We start from the raw sequence: 25,015 nt of genomic DNA, 5'->3' as shown, positions 1-25,015 counted from the left end.
TCTAGCAGTAACAGCAAGCAGGTTGAGCATTCCAGGGGGGTGAGAGAGGCAGAAAGTAGGGAAGAGACCAACATGCTTAGAACATGGCAGGCATCCAGTCTCAAAATGCAAGTTGCAGAGAGGGGATCCCCACCCCTCAGTGGTCACTGGTACACGTTTCTTAGTTCAGGTAGACAAAACATTTGCCAAAATGAATGCCAGCTAGCTGGGGGACCCTTGGAATTGCTGCTAGGCTGGAGTCCCAACCAACCACAGGATCCAGGATCATCTTCATCAAAATAGAAACAAGTGGCCAACTGCCATTGGGATCAAGATGAATTAGGAAACCCAACCCGTGTAACTAGCTATCCAGACTCATCCAGTCATTTCATTAGCGTTGTATCTATGTGACCCTACATTTTATTCAATTTAAGGTTTTGGACCCCATTTATCATGTGATAGCAGGGTTGTTGTTTTTTTAAATTCAGATTTATTTATTTGAGAGAGAGTGCAAATGGGTGGAGGAGCAGGGAGGGTGGGAGAGGGACAAGCAGATTGCATTGATGCAGGGCTCGATCACAGTACCCTGAGATCATGACCTGAGTATAAACCAAGAGTTGGATGCTTAACCAACTGAGCCACCCGGGTGCTCCACTGGTAGCAGGGTTTTGCTGGAATTAGCTAGTACTTACTCAAATATACATTTTATTTTATTTTTCTGAAGATTTTATTTATTCATGAGAGACACACAGAGACATAGGCAAAGAGAGAAGCAAGCTTCCTATAGGTAGCCCGATGCAGGACTCTATCCCAGGACCCTAGGATCATGACCTGAGCCGAAGGCAGACATTCATCCACTGAGCCACCCTGATGCTCAGAAATATAAATTTAGAAAATACATAAATTTCAGGGAAAATAGATGATAAGTATCAGTAAAAGGAGGGATAATAAGAGACTTCACAGTATTTGAAGGGGCTGGATTACCATAGAGGTCCATGGTAGATTTAAAAAAATGAGATTAAGAACTTCAGCAAGTGATTGGGGGAAGGGAAAGGTTTTTGAAGTCATAAAATGCTTAGCACCTGTTGGTATCCAGAAGGATATGGATGTGATGGAACCAAAGAGACTGAAATTTTGCAAGCAAGAGAGCTTGTCCAGGGTCACTCTTAAGTAGTCATCTTTTTAGTTTTAAAGGGACATGTTCATGTTGTTTTATTTTCAGTCCAATTCTTTTTCTCCTATGTCACATGTCAGGTCTCATCACATTTTATGTATGATTTACATTTTGCTCTTTCAAGAGGCCAGCTATTCCTTGATGATCAGGAATATCACAATCTTTTTTTTTTTGTAAGATTTTATTTATTTACTCATGAGAGACACAAAGAGAGACAGAAAGAGGCAGAGACACAGGCAGAGGGAGAAGCAGGCTCCATGCAGGGAGCCCAACATGGGATTCGATCCCAGGTCTCCAGGATCAGGCCCTGGGCTGAAGGTGGTGCTAAACTGCTGAGCCAACCAGGCTGCCCGGAATATCACAATCTAATGTAATGCATGGGATGCAAACAATTTTGGTTATTGTTGTATAATTTCAGTGACAACATTCATTAAAGATTTATTGCTTTGGTGTAGTTTTGCAGATTCCTACAGATCCTTTTAACTGACTTTATCTTTTTCTATTAGGAGGAATGAGTCCCTACTTGGAATAAGAAAAGTGAAATATAAGGAGAATGTTTTGTGTAAAAACACAACCAAACCTTTGAAGAAGTTCAAAGCTTCAGTAATGGAGATTGGAAGAGTAAGTTTTATAGCAGTTTTGAATTTAAGTTAGTGAAATGCGGAGATTCATGTATCTAAAGATGGTTGGCTGCATTATAATTTATTACAATATGAAACAGAGGGAAATACCAACAAACAATTTTATTATACGGTACATTATAATTCTTTTTATTTTTTTGAGAGAGCATACATGCACACACAAGTGTGGAAGGCAGGGCAGGGGGAGAGGGAGAGAGAGAATCTTAAGCAGACTCCATGCTGGCATCCTGGATCCTGACTTGGGGCTTGATCTCACAACCCTGAGATCACAACTTGAGCTGAACTTCAGAGTTGGACACTGAACCACCCAGGTGTCCTAGTACGTTGTAATTCTTAAGTTATCACATGGATATTTTTAGAGTCATATTTTTCTTTGTTTCTTTTGATAGTAATTTTAATTGAGGGGTATAAAGAAATCACTGTATTTTAGTGTCAAGCGATAAGCATTAGAGTATGAATAAATTATAGTATTTTGTTCAGAATTTAGATTTAATTTGTAACATTTTTGTCATCTCTCATATTGAGACTATAGAAATGATGCCAAGAAAAGGAAGTAGAAGAAAGGAAACGCTAAGAGAATTTTTTTCCAAAAATCCATCTATTTCCGAAATGTTGGAACATGAAAGGTATTAACTGATTACTTCTGTAAATGTTACTATGTGGTTGGCATTATTTTGGAAACTAAGGATATAGTGGCGTACTAGATAGATAAGATCACTGCCCTTGGGGATTTACATACTAATGATGGGAGCACAGTAAGTGAGTAAACACACAAATAAACAAGATGATGTAAGATTTTGATACATTTTATAAAATAAATGAACAAGATGATATGGTATAGAGTAACTGGACTTGGGTAGAAGTGGTGGCAGGAGTAGTTCAGATAGGGTGGTTAAGAGCAGTTAGGGTGGTTCATAAATTACTTTTCATTATTGGTAGGCCTTATGTTCTTGTGCAGAAAAACAAACCATAAAACTTATGGTAAAATGTTTAGCTTCTATTTTTATGAGTATGAACTTATGATTTTTATATATTTTTTGTCTTCATTATATACAGAGAATGTTTTATCTGTTTAGTTTTGGATTTTAAGAGCAACACGTACATATTAATAGAACCACTCTCACTTTGTACTTGCCTGCTATCTATTATTATTTCTTTATTTAAATTATGTCTGGGAAACTTTTTATTTGTCCTTCTATTCTGAATGATAGCCTTGCTGGATAGAAGATTCTTGGCTGCAGATTTTTTCCATTCATCACTTTGAATATATCATGTCACTCCCTTCTGGCCTGCCAGGTTTCTTTTGAGAAATCTCCAGGTAGCCTTATGGGTTTTCTCTTGTAAGTTGAGGATTTCTTTTATCTTGCTGCTTTTAAGATCTTTTCTTTGTTACTATATTTTGCAAATTTAACTACAGTATGTCTTGGTGTTGTCCAGCTTTTGTTGATTTTGATGGGGGTTCTCTGTGCCTCCTGGATCTGGATGTCTGTTTCCTTCCTTCCTCAGATTAGGGAAGTTTTCTATTGTTATTTCTTGAAATAAATCTGCCTGCCTTTTTCTCTCTTCTTCTGAGACTTCTATAATATGAATATTATTACATTTGATGGAGTCACAGTTCTCTAAGCCTATTCTCATGTTGCCTAATTCTTCTTTCTTTCTTTTGTTTAACTTCATTATTTTTCATTATTTTGTCTTCTAGGTCACTGGCTTGTTCCTCTTCTTTTTCCAGCCTACTGTTCATTGTATCACACTTGTTTCCAATCTCATTTATTGTATTCTTCATCTCTCACTGATTTTTTTTTTTTTAGCTCTCTTATGTCTCTTGTAAGGATCTAACTGGTGTCTTCTTTTCTCAAGGCCAGTGAGTATACTTATGATTGTTGCTTTAAGTTCTAAATCACGCAGTGGTGGTATCACAGCCAATGAGGTTTACCCAAGGCACAATTATTGCTAGTTGAAAACTTACTCCACCATGATGACTTGAAATATGACATATTTTGGATGGGTCTAGAAAATCATATAACAACAACAACCAAAAAAACCCCCATGTACCCACTATGCAGTTTAAAATATAAAACATTTCAAACACAGTTGAAATTCCCATGCATCTCTTTGGAATGTATTTTTGTCCATCTTATCCCAGATGTAATACTATCCAAATTTGGCATTTATCATGCTTATGAGTGATTTTATACTTCAATTATATATATAAAATTATATATATATATCGCTAAATAATGTATAGTATTATTCTTTTAATAATTTGCTCTGCTGGGATCCCTGGGTGGCGCAGCGGTTTAGCGCCTGCCTTTGGCCCAGGGCGCGATCGTGGAGACCCGGGATCGAATCCCACGTCGGGCTCCCGGTGCAAGGAGTCTGCTTCTCCCTCTGCCTGTGTCTCTGCCTCTCTCTCTCTCTCTCTGTGACTATCATAAATAAATAAAAAATAAAAATAAAAAAAGTTAAAAAAAATAATTTGCTCTGCTAATTTGCTCATTTTCCTCAATATTACATCTGTGAGATTTTTTCATGTTGATGATATATGTCTACTCATTTTACTGCTGTATAGTATTCCATTACATGAATAAATAAAAATTTATTTATTCAGTCTCCTGTAAATAGACATCTACATTGTTTCCAAGTTTTTCCTTATAGTAAACAGTGCTGGAAAGGACATTCTTACACAAAGCTCTTGTATGCAAATGTGAGTTTCTGGCATAAATACGTAGGAGTGTAGTCCCTGAGATATGAATATTTTTCACATTATTAGTTATGGCTATGTTGCTCTTAAATATTCATCAGTGGTGTGTCAAGTTTTCATTATTCAACATCCTTACCAATACTTGGTATTGTTATCAAATTTTCTAATATTTATGGACTGTTAAATTGTGAAATTTTATGTCATTGTTATTTTAATTTTTGTTTCTTTGATTACTAATGAGGTCAGGCATCTTTTCATGTTTAGACCCTAGGGTTTTTTTGTTCTCAGGACTGCTAGTTTAGATCCTTTGTACATTAAAAAACTTTTGTTTTCTTATTTATTTCTAGATGTTTGGATACTATTGCTTTTTCCAGTTTGTGGCTCATCTATTTATATATTTTTTTAAAGAGATTTTATTTATTTATTCATGAGAGACACAGAGAGAAAGGCAGAAACACAGGCACAGGGAGAAGCAGGCTCCCTGTGGGGAGCCCAATGCAGGACTTGATCCTAGGACCCAGGGATCACGACCTAAGCCAAAGCAGATGCTCAACCGCTGAGCCACCCAGGTGCCCCCATCTATTTATATTTTAAAGGTTTTCTTTTTTAAATTAAAAGTTATAATTGTTAAGGGAGCAAAACGTATCACCATTTCTCTTTATTATTTTCAAAGAAGGTAGTAAAGGTACTTTCTTTGTAAATTTAAATTTTGGATTTTCACATTTAGAAGTTTCATGTAACTGTAATTTATTTCTGTGAACATGACAGGGAGAGTCACCTTCCCCATCTGTAGTTTTGCTACAGGTACTCAGCTGGCTAGCCCCATTTATCAAGTAGCCATTATTAGTCACTTATCAAGTAGTCTATTCTGCTACCACTGTCACTTTTGTCATTTAGCAAGTTTTCGCATATATAGTTTTGAGATCTCTTTTCTGTCCCATTAGTCTCTTTATCTATTTGTGAGTCAATATCACACCATCATACTTACTCTGGTATTAAATTGATTCTTGTTGTCTGATAGAACAAGTCTCTCCAGCATGTTCATGCAAGTTTTTTATATTCTTCCAAGGGTAGTTTGGAATAGCTTGTCAAATAATACAAAAAATTCATGATTTTGATAGAGATATAATTGAATACATAGATTGGTTTGGGAAGCTTTCCCCCCCTAATATTGATTCTTTCTATTAGTATTCAGACCATATACTTAGGTCTTATTTGATGTCTTTCAATAAATTTTTATGATATTTTCCATAAAGATATTATATATCTTTCATTAGCTACATTGAAGAAGTGCTTTTTTTGGTATCCAAATGTAAATGGTATTTTAAAATTACAGTTTTGAATGCTTCTATTCTTGTATAGGAACTTAATTGATAATTTGTTCATAGATACAGGTTTTCTGTATGAACTGTCATATTGTGAAGAGATATTGAAAGTTTTGCTTATATACAGTTGGCAAATACACATAAAAGATGTTCAATATCATCAGCCATTAGAGAAATGCAAATTAAAGTCACAAGGTATCACTAAAACCTATTTTAATGGCTTAAATAAAAAATAATGATTAACACTAAATACTGGGTCGTTCATACACTGCTGGTGGGAATGTAAAAGACACAGCCACTCTGGAAAAGGTTGTGGGATTTTTTAAATAAAATTAATCATATGCTTACCATAAAATCTCAGGTCTCATCAAAATTTAAACTTTTGCTCTGTGAAAGACCCTGTGAAAAGGATGAAAAGACAAACTGCACACTGGGAAGAAATATTTGCAAACCACGTATCCAAGAAAGACCTTATATCTGGAATATATAAAGACCTCTCAAAATTCAAAAGAATAATAAAAACTAACAGTCCAGTTAGGAAATGAGCAAAAGACACTTAAAAATAAAATCATAAAAAAAGAAAAGGAGCAAAAAGCATGAACAGATATTTCATTAAGAATATATACAGATATAGGATGCTTACCTCATTTAATTTTGGGATTATCTTGATGGAAATTGACAAGCTGATTCTAAATTTAGGAGAAAAAAGTTCATGAATAGCCAACAACTGGAAGACAAAACTAGGAAATATATATGCTCACCCAGATAGATCTATGGTTTTAGATCTCTCTAAAACCATAAGGTCATACTGATGTGTCCAGTTTCAGTTCCATACCACAGGATACTTTCCCGTGTTTTCTCTTTCCCTAATTGTAATGCTTTTTTATAATGGTAAGATTCCTGTTTCTGTTCATGTAATATATTAACTTATTTGCTCAAGCTAGAATATACAGATGATTGTGTCTGGATGCCTTAATGTTTTTCTAATTCAGGTTTCCATTTCCTTTCTCTCATGGTCCCATATCACTGGAGATTTATTTATGCTGACTGTCCTTCCTGAGCTTCCGGGTCCACTCACATCTATGGCTCCTAGAGACACAGAGCTGCTTGTTGAGTACCCTGCACATTAGGAACTATTCAGAGGATGCCTGGGTGGCTCAGTGGTTGAGCATCTGCCTTTGGCCCAGGGCGTGATCCTGAAGTCCTGGGATTGAGTCCAAAGTCGGGCTCCCTGCATGGATGGAGTCTGCTTCTCCCTCTGCCTACATCTCTGCCTCTCTCGTTCTGTGTCTCTCATGAATAAATAAATAAATTTAAAAAAAGCAACTATTCAGGCAGTAAAAGAAGCATTCTCTACCCTCTTGGTTGGCTCTCATTGCCTTCCAAGGCCCCTGGGATCTGTAATTACCTTGAAAAGATATGTAGAAGAAAGCTGTCCTCTGTCACTGCTCTCCCTGGACTCTCTCACCTTCAGTGCAGGGGAGATGTGGCTTGTCCTGTCAAACTCTATCACTTCTTGAGGAGATTTGACCTTCCATCCAGCTTCTTTACCTTTCGTGTGTGTGTGTGTGTGTGTGTGTGTGTGTGTGTTGTGTCAGATTCAGACATATAATCCATTAAAGTGAGCACAATACTTTCACTTACCAATTGAGATTTTTTTCCTTTCTCCAATATAAATCATATAGAATGGCACTGACCAATGGGGCAGCAACATCATGAACATTAAAAAAAAAAAAAGAAGTACTTTGAAGAAATTGTCATGCCATGTGAGCAATTATGCAACTATAAAAATAGTTGGATGACTGAGATTTTGCTAGGAATAATTTTAAACAAATTGAATATATGGTATACTTAAAATATGACCTATTAGCTAAATTTTGAAATATTAGTTTTTTTCAGAGCATATTGAATGTGGATTATAAAGTTATTTCATTTATAGTTGATTGATGTTTTATTTCTGCTGTAGTCTAGCTAATATTGGAAAAAATTTGCTCCATTGTTTTTTTCCTTAAGGAACAATACAGAGAAATTATTTTCTTATTTAATACTGATATTAGGGGGGATCCTTGGGTGGCGCAGCGGTTTGGCGCCTGCCTTTGGCCCAGGGCGCGATCCTGGAGACCCGGGATCGAATCCCACGTTGGGCTCCCGGTGCATGGAGCCTGCTTCTCCCTCTGCCTGTGTCTCTGCCTCTCTCTCTCTCTCTCTGTATGACTATCATAAAAAAAATTAAAAAAAAATTAATATTGATATTAGGGGATGAATGTGAGCATTATGTTATAATTTAGTCATCTAATCTCAGTGGCTTTTTGGTTAACGAAAAGAAAAGCTGTTTGGTTTGAGTTTAGGACACAGACATCAGAGAGAATGGAAGGCAATATGTAGTGTGTTTATCTTTACAGTTTATCCTCATGCCTCGTCTACTGCCCTTTCACATTCTTAGCACTAAGGAAATGATAAATAAGCCAGAATAATTTGTATAAGGGCAGTCAAATGACTTCTTGATGTATTTGATACAAATTGGAATCATTCTTCGTTATTAAATATCTGGAAGCTTGTGTAATTTTAAGACTTGCTTCTTCTTGGCAGAAATAAGAGAACTGATGTTAGAAAACTTGCCTATCGATTCCTCGTGGATAACTTGAATCCTATAATATTAAATTTTGCGAAAAAGAAGAGGTTCCATCAAATATTTCTTGAGGAGATGCCCTGGAGAGCTCAGATGAACCTGTATCTGGCAAATGCACATTTCAACCTGCTTTTAACGAAGCTAGGGGAACATATGAAGATGAAATTTGGCACTTCAAGTGCAGTGGTCAGGTACAGAATATTATCAGTGAATGATACTTTTTTAGTATGAGCATGGATTTTATTTATATGTTCAGGGCTCCAATGTTGATAAATAACTTAAAGAGGTTTCCAGAGTGCTTCTCTACTGATCATTGGTATATTACTTAATTTCTTGTCTCAGAATCTTTCCTAAACCAATGCTGGATATAAGCACTTACGAAATACCAATCTGCATTTATCTTAAATAGGTTTGTTAATATAGCTTTCAGTAAAGAAGAAAGTGTAATTTCAAGAGAAATTTAATATAATTGTGTAATACCTATATTAGTAGGTATTAGGCAAATCTGTTTCATTCTGAGGTATATTAAGCCTCTATGAATACAGATCATATATTCTCATATGATGTAATATGTCATTAATTCAGAAGACATTTTTGAGCTCTTGAGTGTCTTTGGCTAAAGTGTTTTGGAAGATAAAAATAGAAGATAAGTACAAATATAAAATACTATATAATCATTGAAAAGGTGAATAGAATCTTTCATCCAAAAAATATAGCTGAGTACCTGTTAGATACAAGGTACTGACTGAGGTAGACACAATGGGCATGAAAAGATGAGCAGGATGTGCCACTTAGAGTGTGGCAGGGTGGATCACAAGTGTTAACACAATTGTAAATCATAGTGTAAAGTGAAGTATACACAAAGTCTTTGTTCCTGAGAAAAGGGCTTTCCTCTGGCAGAAACTCACAGGAAAGGTTTTGTGGGGAGGGGCCACTTGGCCTGGTTCTTGAGGGACATGCCAGATTTAGAAATGTGCAGATGAGGAAAGAGGTATTCCAGGTGGATGGAAGCATATGACACAGAGACCAGGTAGGAAGGATAAGATGAGAATCCCAAATGGTCTGACCAGAATCTAGAGGAAATGAAAGGGAATGGTGTGAAATAAAAAGTAGATCAGTACCAGATCTTGGAGAGTCTTAACTTAATCTGAACTTTAATTTATATACAATGGGAGATTATTAAGGGTTTATTTAAAAAAAATTTTTTTTAAATAAGGGTTTTTGACCAGGACAATGATAAAAGATTTCTCTGGCAGCAACATACCAAACGGATTGGAGGAAGGAGAGACTGTGATAGGAGTATGAATTAAAAGTGTTTTTATTTCAATAATCCAATGATAAAATATCCAGGAGAAATCCAAAGCGAACTTGGTTCCAGTTTCTGTTTCTTTAGAATTTTGGTTAAAATCATTATCAGACTGAACTTTCATAAAAACATCTCCAAATAGTTCTGTTTCCTATGTAGGCTAAACCAGATTTGCATTTAAGAAATAATTAGATTGCCTGACCAACAGGGGAGGCTTTTGGTAGACTAACCCATCCATGAGGCCATGAAAAGAGAATGGTTCAGACCAGATGGGCTTCCTAACTTTCTTCTGAACACTGAGAAGAATTCTCTGAAATTCCAATCATATGTGACCATTCAGACATGATTACTTCATAGCACAGCAATTAGATAATGACCAAATTTGTATCAGAGAACTTGGTGCTAAATTCAACTTTACTAAAACCATTAAGACATACTCAATATTTATGTGTGAATGTATTTTTACATTTATTTATTGATCTATTTTTGGTGGAGGTCTGTTTACTGCTTAGGCCTTATTTTTAAAAAAGGAATAACATTGATCTTAGACACATTGCTTTATATAGTAGACATATGCATATATAGTAGATATATGCAGATATATGCATATATATCACATATATATGTATATATCTTCATTGAGTTGTATTTGAATCAGGTTAAATTGACATAAATTATTGTTTCAGAGCCCTTAGAATGAGTTTGGATTTTCAAGGGCCCTTTCAGGGAAATAGATTTTGATGTTAAAATTCCTAAGAGCAAAGTTACATTGTATAATTTTAAAATTTAATATGATCCAAAATTTGGGAGCACTAACTCACAGATATTTTAAAAATTAAAGTGAATTATATTTGCCAGATTCAATTCAATTTTGTTTATGGTTTTTTTTTAATGATATTCCCTCTCCCTGCAGCTTCCGATCATGTGATCCTAATATGTTCTCACTATATAATTCAGGAACAGTGTTACCAACAGCGAAATTAACTCTAGAAAACTATAAAGCGATACTTGATTTCCTTCATACAGCTAAAAAAAGAAAGGCCAACTTACCATCAGGTAAAATAAAAAATTATGATCTGTATTATCAAATTGCCCTCTATATTTTTATTCACTGATGCAACATACACACACACACACACACACACACACACACATACCCCACAGACACACAGAAGTATACACATCATTTTTCAATGACTCAGGAGTTTAAATGAGTTGTGGTATTTTGTAGGAGATTCTTATTTGACCAGTTTTTAAAAAAAATTCTGCATTTTTATGATATCACCATATGTATTTAGAAATATATATGTTTGTTCTACTCCAAACCAATTTGGCTGTTCACCAAATATAATGTTCTTTTTATTTATTTACTTATTTATTTTTTAGAAAGGGAGAGAGGGGTGGGGAGGGGCAGAGGGAGAAGGAAGGAAAATCTTAAGCAGACTCCATGCTCAGTATGGAGCCCAACATGGGGCTCCATTTCACAACATTGAAAGCATGACCTGTGCCAGAATCAAAAGTCAGACCCTTAACCAATTGAGCCACCCAGGCACCCCTAATGTTCTTTTTAAAATAATGGTAGCCTCCTCTTGTCAGGATAGGTGAAGACTTGATATCAGGTGTTATATTTTAGTGGGAGTAAGTTTCGGAACAAATTCCACTACCCATTTTATGCTCAAGGAAGTTTACTCTTGCCTTAGGATCTCCAACTAGCACCTTCCGTGAAACCTTACTCCAAAGTGAATGCCATAATATTTTTGAATGGCAGGACCAACCAATATTTTTGTCTGCTCAGGTGACAGGAGACTCACTCTGGGAAGTGGAGAAATACAGATGAACAGGGCTTTCAATCTGGGTGCTACAACTGATGACACTATTCCAAAGCAATCACCTATCTTAAATACCATTCATTTCACAAATAAAGAATCACTTCTAATATTTTCATACAATTACAAGCCCTCCTATGTAGACTTTTAGTAATAATATTTTAAGTATTATGTAACTTATTGCTATCAAGATACTTCATATACTGGGCAACTGCCTCAGGAGTTCATTCATATTTGAAGTACTTGACATGTTTTTTGATTTCTTGAGGGTGTAGATTAGATTTAGCTGGTACCTTCATGTTATACTATGAGTACTGAAGTATTTGAAAATAAATTCCCTAGACCCAGAGTCAGAATTTTGTGCATATAGGCTGTGGTATATAGCTTCTTAAGGTTTTTTTTTTTTAAAAAAACTAGCTGCCTAAGACCTCCCATGAAATCCACAATACAATACTGTGCTATTGAGATGTATTATTTAATGCAGAATTCTAAGAAAAGGCTTGCAGTAGGAGAAATCTATATTTTTACACCACACCAACAGGATAATGAACAAATATGGTTGCTACCCTGCTTAACTCTAGGGGATGCTACTCACCCTCTAGTGTACATGTCCTGGGAATAGACTATTTAGGGAGTAATTAAGGAAATTAAATGGGATTCTGTGATTGGTCCCTCAGAAAACATGACATTCCTGCCTCTTCATTGTTCCTTTGGCCATCACTCTTGCCCAGAATGATGTTCTCCATAGTCTTTCTGCATAGCTAAGCCATGTTCACCCTTTAAACTTAGTGTAGATGCCTCCTTCTCTAGAAACTTTCCTTAGTTCATTGTGTTCATGATAATCCTGTCCTTCCTCCAAATTTATATAGCATTTCTTATCTTAATTACTCATTTGATGCTTATCACCTATGTCTTCTGGAACTTTCTGTTTTCAACAATATTATGCTTTATTTTTGCACTGTAGATGCTGAAGAATTTTCCACATTCGTTAATTCCAGAATGAATGATGAAAATGTATCCAAGGCACAACCAGTTTATGACTCAGACTCTGAGTCAGGTCTTAATGCTAAAGAAAAGGATCGAGCAACAAATTTGGGTCTATTGGATCATTTTATGAAAATCTTTTTATATTGCAGGAGAGCAATGGTAAGGTGGTCTTTCTAATTTGCTAAATTAGTAGACATAAATCTTAGGCCATTAGTTTGGGCATGTAAGATATATTGTATTTATTCACTTACCATCCATAGTTTTGATTTCAACTTTGAAACTAAATTTGCTGTGTTTCACATCAGTCATTTTTGAGGTTTGTCTGCCATAGTGCTGAAGATTTACACACTGTCAAGTTGTCAGGGAGAGGGGTAAGCTGCTTTAGTCATCAATCATCCATTGGTGCAGAGCGGAGGTGGCCTTTGTCCTTGCCTACACAATCCCTGTTAATATTCAGACACCCCCTTGCCACTTTGTTTCCACATTTGGGATATGGCCTTCTATGGTGGTGAAACCAGTGATTCCTCTCTGGAGTTTTGCTCCTGTTTAGGGTACTGTATGCCCCTTTATTCCCTCTAGCATAGGGCACACTCTTTCTGGGCCAGAGGAAAGCTCTGCTCCTGATTCCTGACCCCCTGCTTCTATAGGCCAATTGTGTCTTCTCTAAAATGCTTTTCTCTTTTTTTCCCTTAAATATTATATGATACATTATTAAAATTGGAATCATGAGGTACAAATAACTTAATTTTCCTTTTTCTCATAGCAGGAATGGCATATACTTCAAACCTCTCAAGAGTTGAGAGGAAATCTATCCTTTCTAGAACACTTGAGTTCCCATTTTCTCTGTAGAGAAGGTGATTTCTTAAAAAATGTGAAGGAAACTTAAATCGTCCCTTTTGACCATGAGCATTGCTTCCTATCCTTTCCACAAGCTTCAGGTCCTTAGAAGGTCTGGGTCCTGCTCACTTCTTAGAACTCAGTTCATTTTGCTCTCATTCAGTCCACTGTCCTTTGTGTGATCTTGAAAGCACAGTGCTTATTCTTTTCTCATCCCTCAAGTTCACCCTCCATCCTTTGCTCCTCCTTCAGTTTCAAATGCTGTCCTCCCTCCAACACCCCAACTCCCACCTTCACATGACATGTTCAACTCAACATTCAAGTCTTTGCTTATGTCACCTCCACAGAGAGGACATTTTTCCTGACCGCCTCATTTAAAAGGGCATATCCTCTCATGTTTGTTAGATTCTGACCCATTTCTGCTTTATTTTTCTTTACAATATTTATTAGTCCCTGAAATATTTTCATTTGTCTGCTTATCTAGTGTCAGTCTCCCCTAATAAACTGAAGCACCATGAAGGCAGACCCAGTTACCCTTGCTCATTGCCACATTCCCAGATCATAGATCAATGGAAATGTTGGAGTCAGACTGCTGGTGTACAAATTTTAGCTGACCACTTAGTAGATCATGACCCTGGGCAAGTTAGCTCCATGTCTGTGTTTCCTTATCTGTAAATTAAGTAGAATACTATAGTACACACTCATTTCGTAGGAGCTATTGTTAGAATTAACTGAGATAATGATATAAGTACACATAATAAATGGTGTTAGTTATTTTTTTTATTGACGTAATTTTTGCAGAACGATGTTCAGAGATCTTTAACTTTTGAAGCCTTGGGGTTTGTTTTGAATGTTGTGTTTGTGTTAGGTTCTTGCTCATCGTGGTGGCTATTGGACTCTGCTTCAGAACTGCTGTCGGGCCCTTTGGAACTTTACTCATGAGCTACAGATACTTCTTAAACAAGCAGTGGATCTGTATAAAACATTTCCTATTAGCCAGGATGGTTTCCTCTGTATCTGTGTTATGCCATTCTATTTGGGAGCAGAATTACTTATTGACATGTTAATAGAACTACAAAATATCAATTCTATTAAGGTAAGGGCATTTGAGTAATTATTTTTATCGTATTCAATTAACAAAGACTTTTTGCACCTTGGGATAAACAGAAATTAATATTTTCATTGAGTCTTACTTGGTTTGTGTATATTTCATTTGCTTCTTATTATTATTTGGTTCAGAATACACAGCTCACATTGATGTTAATTATAAATACCTTAACCTGAAAATTCAACTTTTTAAAGGAAACAGAAAGTAACATTTATTGAACTCCAGCTTCTTTTTTTTTTTAAAGATTTTATTTATTTATTCATGAGAAAGAGAGAGAGAGAAAGTCAGAGACACAACACAGGCAGAGGGAGAAGCAGGCTCCATGCAGGGAGCCCGATGTGGGACTCGATCCCAGGTCTCCAGGATCATGCCCTGGGCTCAAGGCAGACACTCAACCGCTGGGCCACCCAGGCTGCCCTGAGCTCCAGCTTCTGTATAAAGTAACTGTAATGCATTTAATCCTCATAGCAAATTTTTGACCAAGAAACAGACTCAAAGAAAGGTCATATAACTTGTCAGTTGCTCTTTACTTTACTGCTTTATCTGTCCTTGTTCTATTATTCCAGATCTAGTAGACTTTGCAGCCATTTAAAATCTACTACACTGTGGTAGAAAATAAAACAGAAAAAATGCAAACATGTTATAACTTAAACACATTGAAAATTAATGAACACATAAACACATTGAGTAATGGAGTTTATATTTACATTTCCAGATGTAAAATACATGAAAACAATAGCACAAAAGACAGAGTAATAAGTTTTTTCCACTTCATATAAATGCAAAGTGGTACACTATTAATTTTAAGTGGAATGTGGTAAGTATCCATTTAATAATCCTTAGAGTAATACCAAAGGAAGAGATATAGCTAAAAAGCCATTGCAGTGAAGTGGAAACTAAATAGTGGTCAATTAATTAAAGAAGGCAGGAAAAAAGAAACAGAGGAACAGAAACATATGGGCCAAACAGAAATTAAGTAGCAAATAATAAATCTAACCCAATCATATCAATTATTATATTAAATATAAGTGCTTAAACACCCTAATCAAAAGGCAGAAATTGTTGGATATAAAGAAAGACATGTATAGTTGGCCATATGATAAGTATTCTGAATATAAAGAAAGTGATTGATAATAAATCAGTGGAAAGAGATATACCATGATTACAGTAAGCATAAAAAAACTGGAGAGACTTTATTAGTATTAGTATTAGATAAAATAACCTTTAAATTAGGGAGTATTTAGATATTTAGTATTTAGATAGATAAAGATAGAGATAAAAACATTTCATAATGAGAAGAGGCTCAATTAACCAGTCATAAATATGTATGCTCCTAATAACAGAGACTCAAAGTATATTTGGACACCCAAAGCATGAAGAGCTTCCAGATGGTGAAAGCATTGATGTGTTGAACAATTGTTGTGGCCTGACTCCATGGGGAGGGGGCATGGAAGCCCGTTGTCAAGGACCCTTCCAGACTATGTACCTCTTTCATTTAGCTTTCTCTGAGTTGTATCCTTTATAATAATATACTTTTTTTTAAAGATTTATTTATTTATTTATTTATTTATTTATTTATTTATTTATTTATTTATTTATGATAGAGAGAGAGAGAGAGAGACAGAGAGAGAGAGAGACAGAGACACAGGAGGAGGGAGAAGCAGGCTCCATGCCGGGAGCCCGATGTGGGACTCGATCCTGGGTCTCCAGGATCGCGTCCTGGGCCAAAGGCAGGCGCCAAACCACTGAGCCACCCAGGGATCCCCAAGTATCCTTTATAGTAAAACTGCAATCCTAAGTATAGTGTTTTAAGTGAGTGTCAGTCAGTTATTGAACCTGAGGGGGTTATGGAAACCCCTAAATTTACTGTTCATTCAGAAGTGCAGGTGACCTGAGACTTGTGGCTGACATCTAAAGTAAGAGCAGTCTTGTGGAGGACTAAATCATTAAACTTTTGGAGTCTGACCTTAATTCTGGATAGGTAGTTATGACAGAATTGAGGTGCAGGACACATAGGTGGATTAGAAACAGAGCACAAGTGTGTGTGCTCATCAAGATGGATTATATGCACGGTCAAAAAATAAGTCTTAATACAATTTTAAAGACTGAAATCTTGAAGGGTATGTCCTCTGACTCCTACCTTATGGATAGACTAATAAAAATTAGGAAGAAAAATCTCCAAATATATGGAAATTAAACAACACAATTCTAAATAATCCGTGGGTCAAAGAAGATAACACAAGAGAAATATTTCAAAATGATGACAACACATTAAAATTTGTGGGATGCAAATAAACCAGTGCTTAGAGGGACCCTACTAGTTTTAAATGTTTAATAGAAAAGAAGAAAGATATAACATCAGTTATCTAAGTGTACACCTATAGGAGCTGAGAAAAGAAGAGCAAATTAAATCCAAAGTAAGTAAAAAGAACAAAGGAAATAATAAGCAGAAATAGATATAAAACAAAACAAAACTAATAAAGTTAAAATGAATCCTTTGAAAAGGTTATTAAAATTGGCAGAATCCTAGGAATACTGATAAAGCACAAAAGAAGGCATAAATAATTGACATTAGTGATGAAAGAGGGATATAACTATAGATCCTATAAATATTAAAAGAAAAATAAGAGAATATTATGATCAATTTTTACTAATGAATTTGATATCTTTAGATGGAATGGACTTGTTTATCACAAAGCACAGCTTAACAAGAAGCAATAGAAAAAATGAATTGTCCTAAATATATTAAAGAAAATTAGTTTATAATTAGGAACTCTGAGATAAAGAATACTCCAGACCCAGAATATTTCCCTGCGGAATTCTAGCAAACATATAGAAACAAAATAATAAATCATATACAAACATTTTTTTAGAAGCAAAGGCGGCTTAAATCCAAAAGATGTATCAAAAAGAAAAGTAATGAACCAATATCCCTCATGAACATAGATAAAAAACTTCTTAATGAAATATTAGCAGATTAAACCCAGCAATACATAAAATAGGCAAATGAGGTCTATAATATCTACAATTATACAAATGATGATCAAGTGGGCTTATTCCAGAAATATAAGGTTAACATTTAAAGATCAATCAAGAGGCACTTGGGTCAGTCAGCTGGTTAAATATCCAACTCTTGGTTTTGGCTCAGGTCATGGTCTCAGGGTAGTGAGATCAAGCACTGTGTCAGGCTCTGTGCACAGAGTGGTGTCTGCTTGAAATCCTTTCCTCTGCCGTCTCTCCCTCCCTCTGCTTCACCTCCTATTTGCTTGCACTCTCTCTCTCAAATAAAAAAATAAAAATCTTTTAAAAAGTAAAATAAGATCAATCAAGGTAATTCACTATTTTAACAGAATAAAGGAGACAAATTATATGGCCATTGAAATATATAGAACAAAAGTATTTACAAAACTTGATATCACTTTTTCCACCTGCCTTCTCTCCCCTCGAGTTTGCTTCAGCTGCACTGCTCTTGCTCTGAATTCTGGGTTCTTGCTAAGCCAAGGCTGCCATTCTCTATCTCTGGCTGCCATCATGATTATCTACCTGGACCTCATCAGCCATAATGAAATGTTTTCTGGCATCTACAAGATTTTGGAGGTTGTGAGTGAGCTGTGCCTGGAGGTGAAGGGGAAGATAGTCAGCAGGACAGAAGGTACCATTGATGGAAATGTACTTTGCTGAAGACCCCCAAGGCAAAAGTAGTGAAAGCACAGTAATCATTGGTGTTGATATTGTCAAAAACCATTACTTACAGAAAACAAACTTCACAAACGAAGCCTACAAAAAGTTCATTGTAGATTGTAGGAAATCAGTCTAAGGCAAACTTGAAGAACAGAGACCAGAAAGTATAAACCTTTTATAACAGAGGCTGCAGACAAATCAAGCATGTCTTTCCTAATTTCAAAAACTACCAGTTCTTTATTGGTGAAAATATGAATCCAGATGGCATAGTTGCTCTGCTGGACTACCATGAGGATGGTCTGACCCTGTATATAATTTTCTTCAAGAATGGTTTAGAAATGAAGAAATGTCAGCAAAATGGAAAAAAATGTTAACAGAATGGCAATTACTTTAGATCTATTACCTGTCATCATAACTGGCTGCTGCTTTTCATGAATCCATACAATATCAGGACTTGGACAGTTGGATGATGTCGTCTTGATCTCTTATTTTAATGTTGATTTATTTGGAGTGGACTCATTTTTTTAAAGAGAAAAAACCATATCATGTAGATTACCTAAAAATAAAATGCATTTAAACTTATTTGTGAGAATACCTCTTACTTTAATATATGTTCAAACTAAGTCTGTCTTGTAGTGTTACTGGAGAGGATAAAGCCTGCTTGTAGAACACAAATAGAAAGAATGAGATGATCTTCAGGTAACTTCTACAGGGAAAACTACTTTTGGAACTGGTATATAAGCAAAAAAAAAAAAAAATAAGAATGGCAAGTGTTAATTCTAAGTTGAAGTAAAGGAAAAGACCATATTCATAGAGTGCCAAATGTGAAGTGGATCATTATACATTTCATCACCTACAAACAGAAATAGTTGACTCTGGAAGAGATTATTAAAAGAATAAAAAGAGACTAATACAGTTGGAAGCAAAACAAAAACAATGCCATTGACATTAAAGACTCTCAGCGAACTAGGAATATCTGATAAAAAGTACTATCTACTGTTAACATCATACTTAATGGTGAACTATTGTGAGCTTCCCTCTAAGATTGGGAACAAAGCAAGGATGTCTGCTCATACCACTTTTGCTCAATATCATGCCAGAGATCCTGACAAGTGCAGTAAGGTAGACAAAGAAACCAAAGGCATGCAGATTGAAAAGGAATAATATGAGTTTTTACATAGAAAATTCTAACTCTTTAGTACTGTATAAAACAACTACTAGAATTAATAAACAAAATAGCAGCACATAAAGTCAATTTAAAAAAATAAATTGTATTTCTTTGTACTAACAGAAAACAACTAGGAAATGAAATTTTAAAAATACCATTCAAAACATCAAATTTCTAGGAATATAGCTAATGAAATCTGTGTAGGATTTTTACATTGAATATTATAACACATTGCAGAAAAAATTAAAGAAGATCTAAATAGACACAAAGATCATGTTCATGAATGAAAAGACTTTATATTGCTAGGATAGCATTTCTAATTTGGTCTGTTGATTCAGTGAAATCCTAATGAAAATTCCAAAAGACATTTTTTTCAGTGTAAATTGACAGTTCATTTTAAAACTTATAAGCAAATGCAAAGAAATGTGAGTGGCCAAGAAAAATCTTTAAAAAGTACAAATTTGGAGAACTCAGGGTTATCAATGCTGTAGTAATTGGAAGACTATGATATTGGCATAAAGAGAGAAATATATCAGCAAAATAAATAATCTTAAAATATACTCTTATATATGGTCAATATGTTACAAAGGTATCAAAACAATTCAAAGAATTCAAAGAAATGACAATCCTTAGCACCCAGATGTGTTCTTTAAAAACCATTTCCCACTGAAAGAAGTAGGACTCCTTGGTGTTAAAAAAAAAAAGGGCTGATTATGTTTTTCTATGTGAGCTATATTTGAGGAGACCCAAATAGTTAACAGACTGTGATGAAAAATTTTTCTTTATAGAATTTCCAGGTAATAAATGAAGAAATGATGTTGAAATTAGAATATGAGGATTTTGTAATTCTTTATGAATTCATGGGAGGATGAACAGCACCAGTGAAGTATATATACTTGCTGGAAAAAAATAAATCAACCTGGAATCAGAGCAAGTGTTTAAATCTAACCAACAATTTACAGAAAATCCAAGGGACAGAAACATTTGGAATGAAACTATGGGGATGATGCATCAATAAAAACGCAGCCTATGGGAACTCTACAAGATAAACAATCTGGTTTCTTTAACAAAAAATTGAGGAAAAAAAAACTGATAGTAGATACCCTTCTTCTTCATGGATGGCCCAGGAAAGTTATTTCAGCTGTACTCAGGAAATGTACTCATATCTGAATGAAAAAAGAATGTGTCATCCTGTTGGCAGGCAGGCTCTGGCATAGCAGTCACCTGGGAAAAGCTGAGTGGCTTTACTTTTTCCACACTCACCAAGAGTATGGTCAAGAGTGCCTCCACTTGGAATCCTGAGGTCAAGGAAATGGAGATAACCCCTTATGCAGCTTTGTGCTGCTGGAAGTCTTACTATAAAATCAGTAGGTAGTGGGATGGAGCTCATAACATCAATAAAATGGAAACTACCCTTTACTGAGTATGTCCCATGTGCCAGCAACCGTGCTAAGGAGGCTAATTCACATAGGTCACATATGGCACACCTGTTATTCACACCTACCCAAGACTGACTTGAGGCATGCATTTTACATTGCACAGATAGATGACTTCCTAGATTTCTTCCAACCTTAAGGACCATGAATCTTGTTAGAGATATATGCCCTCTACTTTTGTTGATACCTTCCCTCCCCTATGTGTGGATTACCCTTACTAGTAACACCAGCTTAAGAGAGGTTGGTCTTGAGTTACCCAACTATTTCTTGGGCTGCAACCTGGCTTATAGGTGGATTTAAGGAGTTTTATTTGTCTCAAGAATTTCTAAGGGTACACACAAGTGCATCAGGGACTCATGGGAAATGAATACATTAGTTACATGGTACCTCTTTAACTTAGGGAAAAACAGAGTTTTCCAGGAGATTTCCTTCTCCATAGGTTTAACCTTTGCAACCTGATGAATGTAACCAATATATTATGGAAATGTAATCATTTGTGTATACTAAACCTGTTCTTCAAAACTTTATCTTATTGGTTTAATATCCTTATTTACAGAGATAGTGACTGTGTACCAAGAAGTATAGACCTCAGTTTGTGCTAACATGGTAATGACTAGTCATATGTGGCTATTTGAAGTTAAGCTAAATTAAAATTAAATGAAATTAGCTCCAGTATCCACACATGCTTAGTGGCTACTATATCAAGCAACACACACATAGCACATTTCCATCATCATAGAAAGTTCTGTTGAATTGCAATATTCAGTCTTTGATTTGCATAATAAAAACATAATTTTCTTATCTTCAGTTCTTTTCCTGTTATTTTTTTTATCACATTCAGTTTTCAGAAAAAATGTGTAGTAAACTCTGAAAATGCACATTTTTTTTCCCCATGTGCTACTTGTAGGTTATTGAAGAAAATGGAGAGTTCAGTGTTCCAAGCTGCTATGGAAATATTAAAAATGATAATGGTGGTTCTAGCCTTAATTTTGAGTACCATTTGGATGATGTAAATGTGGTTGATTTGAAATGGATCCATGACTTTGTGTTGAAATCTCTGGAACTTTTATATCAAGTGGAAAAATGGGAAACACTGGTATCACTTGCCATCCAATTCAACACAATTTCACAGTAAGTATTGCTGTAAGGGCAATTAAAGGTGACGAGCTCTCATTTAAAAAATGTGTTTTCACTAATGTCTGCTTTTTAATGTATTTCTACCCCTCTCTAGTGAGAGATACACAGAGCAAGTGACACCACTCCTGGTGTATGCCCAGCGTCAGCTGCTTCTAAGAATATCCAAGTTCAATGGCCCAGATATTACCCAACAACCTTGTGCAAGATACGAGGCTGAATACAAAGAGAAGGTGAGTTTGGCTGTATTACCTATGCAGATGTAATTTCTGATGAGTGGATATATAAAATACAAAGATGTAGAGATCAGAGAAATATTATTTTCACTTAGACATTTATCATTCAAATCAACAAACATTCCTGAAAGCCTGATATGTGCCAATATTTTCCAGATACAGGGTTAACGAAAATTAAGCCCTTGTACGTAGGAAACTTCCCTTCAGCACTGATGTATTCATTAGACATAGTCTAGAGCCATAGTACTTTTAGAGGCCCACTAATTGTTTCATTTTTTTTAATGTGAAGAAAAAAATTAACTTTTAGGTCAAAGAAAATATTTGAATTTTTATGTTAAAATTAACTATATTTGTATTTATGCCAACATCGTCCTATGATATAATTTTTAATATTTTTTATGGATGTGTGGGTCCATGAAAGTAAGTGTCTAAGGACCCAAAAGTCATGATACAGCTTTGAGTTAGGTGGTGGAAAGAGAAGTAAATTCTTTCATTTGTTAATTTAATAAATGTGTATCGACTACCTGACTGTGTAATCCCAGAGCCATAGCATACTGTTACACAGTTTGTGTCCTTCCCTAGGGCCCCCAGTGTAGGTGAGGCCTGAAATCTAGTCCTGCCTCCCACACCAGTCTGTGTGCTTGTGGGGTTGTGGCCACACGGTGAGGGGTCCATTTATCTTCTCACAGAGGTTCCTTATAGCCCTTGCATAGTCTAGCCTCCTGCATTTTCCACGCAATGAGAATACAGTGTGAGTTCTTGCTTTCTGGAGTTTAATTTTGCAGGGGTAGAGGTAGGGCCAGAAAATAAACCTGTAAACAGATACATAAAAAGATTTATGATCATCATGAGTTCTCTGAAGAGAATAAACTGGGTCAGTGGGTTAGAGATAGGTGGGATGGAAGGTGAAAATCTGGAATGACTCTTGAAAACAGTAACCTTTGATGAGAAATGGCCTGCCATTCATAAGAAAGAGCCTTTTAGCCCAAGGGAAGAACAAGGGCAAAGGCCCGGAGACAAGGAGAAGGCCTGTGTGTCTGGAATGTCACAGACAGGGGAGAGTGTGAAAAGAGGGGGCTTTGCTTCTTCCTCTTCTCCCCAATGCCATAATATTAAGTCTTCCTGTCTTCTTTATCCACATACTCTCCCTTGGTGAGCTTTTTCAGTCTGTGGTTCTAAGTATCATCTTTATGATAATGACTCTTGAAATTCTAGCTCCAGTCTAGACCTTTCTCCTGAATTCTGTGTTGACATATTCCCTGTATCAGTCAGGGTTCAATCAGAGAAGCAGAACTAGTAAGATCTATTATCTCTCTCATCCATCAAGATTAATTGCAAAGAATTGGCTTATGTGATTATGGAGGCTGGCCAGGCAAGTCCAAAATCATAAGGTGGTCAGTCAGGATCATGAGCAGGAATGAACCTTACAGGTATGGCCAGAAGCTATTACCCTTAGGCGGTCAGTGAGGGATGATTCAGTCAGTAGACCTGGATGCTGTTTGGAGCCTGAACTCCTCCAGCATATTGGGGACTCACCTGCTTAGGTCAGGCCCACTGAAAATAATCTCTAGCTTAAGGCATATTTATTAGGGACTTTAATTATTATCTGCAAAATCCCTTCATAGCCACAGCTAGATTAGGGTTTGAATAGCTGTGTGCATTCAAAATGGATACTTCCCTTCTTTTTGTCCTCATAGGTCAGCCTAACCAAGTTGACCCCTCAAAAACCCATCACACTGCCTAATCAACATGATCTCTTAGATGTTTAATACACTTCTGAAATTTAGTATATCTCAGACAAATCTGTTCTGACAAGGCTTCCCCACTTCAACTGATGACAATACTGTTCTCCAGATTGCTCAGGCCAGACACCTTGGAGACATCCCAGACTCCTCTTGTGCTTTCATTACTCCACTTCAAATTGGTTATCAAAGCTTCTACCTTCAAAATGTATTTGGGGGCAGCCCCGGTGGCACAGTGGTTTAGTGCTGCCTACAGCCAGGGGTGTGATCCTGGAGATCCGAGATCGAGTCCCACGTCGGGCTCCCAGTGTGGAGCCTGCTTCTCCCTCTGCCTCCTCTCTCTCTCTTTCTGTGTCTCAATAAATAAATAAAAATCTTAAAAAAAATGTATTCGGAACCCGTCCACTTAACACTACCTCCACCACATCTACTCTGATCCAAGCCCCTGTTATGTTTGCTGAGATTCATGCAGTGACTTCCTAATTAGTCTTCTTGCTTCCAATCTCCCTGAATCCCTGCCTCCAGCCTATAATCTGTTCCTTATACAGCAGGTAGGATGACCCTTGAAAACCCTAAGTCAGATCATGTCATTCCTCCTCTTTAAAGCCTACAGCAGCTTCCCACCTGCTTCAGAGATAAAGTGAACATCTTTATCAAGGCCTTAATGCACCACACATTCCCGGTGATCTCCGGTGACTCATGTCCTGTTAATGCCCTGCAGGTTTCAGCTGCTCTGTTCTTTAAGATGTTCCTGCCTTGGGATCCTCCATTTGCTGCTCCCCTGCTTGGGACACCCCTCCCCACCAAATATCCATGCTGATTTTTCCTCACTTTTTTCTAGTCTTTGCTAAATGTCACTTTCTGTGTGAGGACTGGTCTCACTAGCCTACATAAAATTACGTACCTGTTTGCTCCATTTCTCTCTACAGCACTTATAGCTCTTCAGTATACTCTCTAATGTACTCCTCTATTTTGTTCATTGTATTTCTACTTTCTCTAGAATAAGTTCCATAAGAATAGGAACTTTACTTTGTTCACTATATTATCCTTGAGCTTGGAGTAGTGACTGACACATAATAGGTGTTCAATTAAGACTTATTTAATG

General features: G+C 36.1%; 1 protein-coding gene and 1 pseudogene across 1 annotated transcript in view; both read left to right on the top strand.

Annotated features, from left to right (window-relative positions):
* CFAP54 (cilia and flagella associated protein 54) overlaps positions 1–25,015 on the top strand; it is a 299,369-nt gene that overhangs the window by 130,134 nt on the left and 144,220 nt on the right. Inside the window, 8 exon segments of the mRNA XM_055336223.1 lie at positions 1,660–1,774; positions 2,320–2,420; positions 8,410–8,640; positions 10,669–10,811; positions 12,546–12,727; positions 14,274–14,501; positions 21,706–21,929; positions 22,030–22,165. Of these exon segments, the coding sequence (XP_055192198.1) occupies positions 1,660–1,774; positions 2,320–2,420; positions 8,410–8,640; positions 10,669–10,811; positions 12,546–12,727; positions 14,274–14,501; positions 21,706–21,929; positions 22,030–22,165 (1,360 nt within the window).
* Positions 18,045–18,538, top strand: LOC129516753 (translationally-controlled tumor protein-like; annotated as a pseudogene).

The sequence above is a fragment of the Nyctereutes procyonoides genome, unplaced genomic scaffold (assembly GCF_905146905.1).
Source record: "Nyctereutes procyonoides isolate TBG_1078 unplaced genomic scaffold, NYPRO_anot_genome, whole genome shotgun sequence".
Lineage (NCBI taxonomy): Eukaryota > Metazoa > Chordata > Mammalia > Carnivora > Canidae > Nyctereutes > Nyctereutes procyonoides.
Note: the sequence above shows the minus strand (reverse complement) of the source record. Positions and strands in the feature narration are given on the sequence as shown.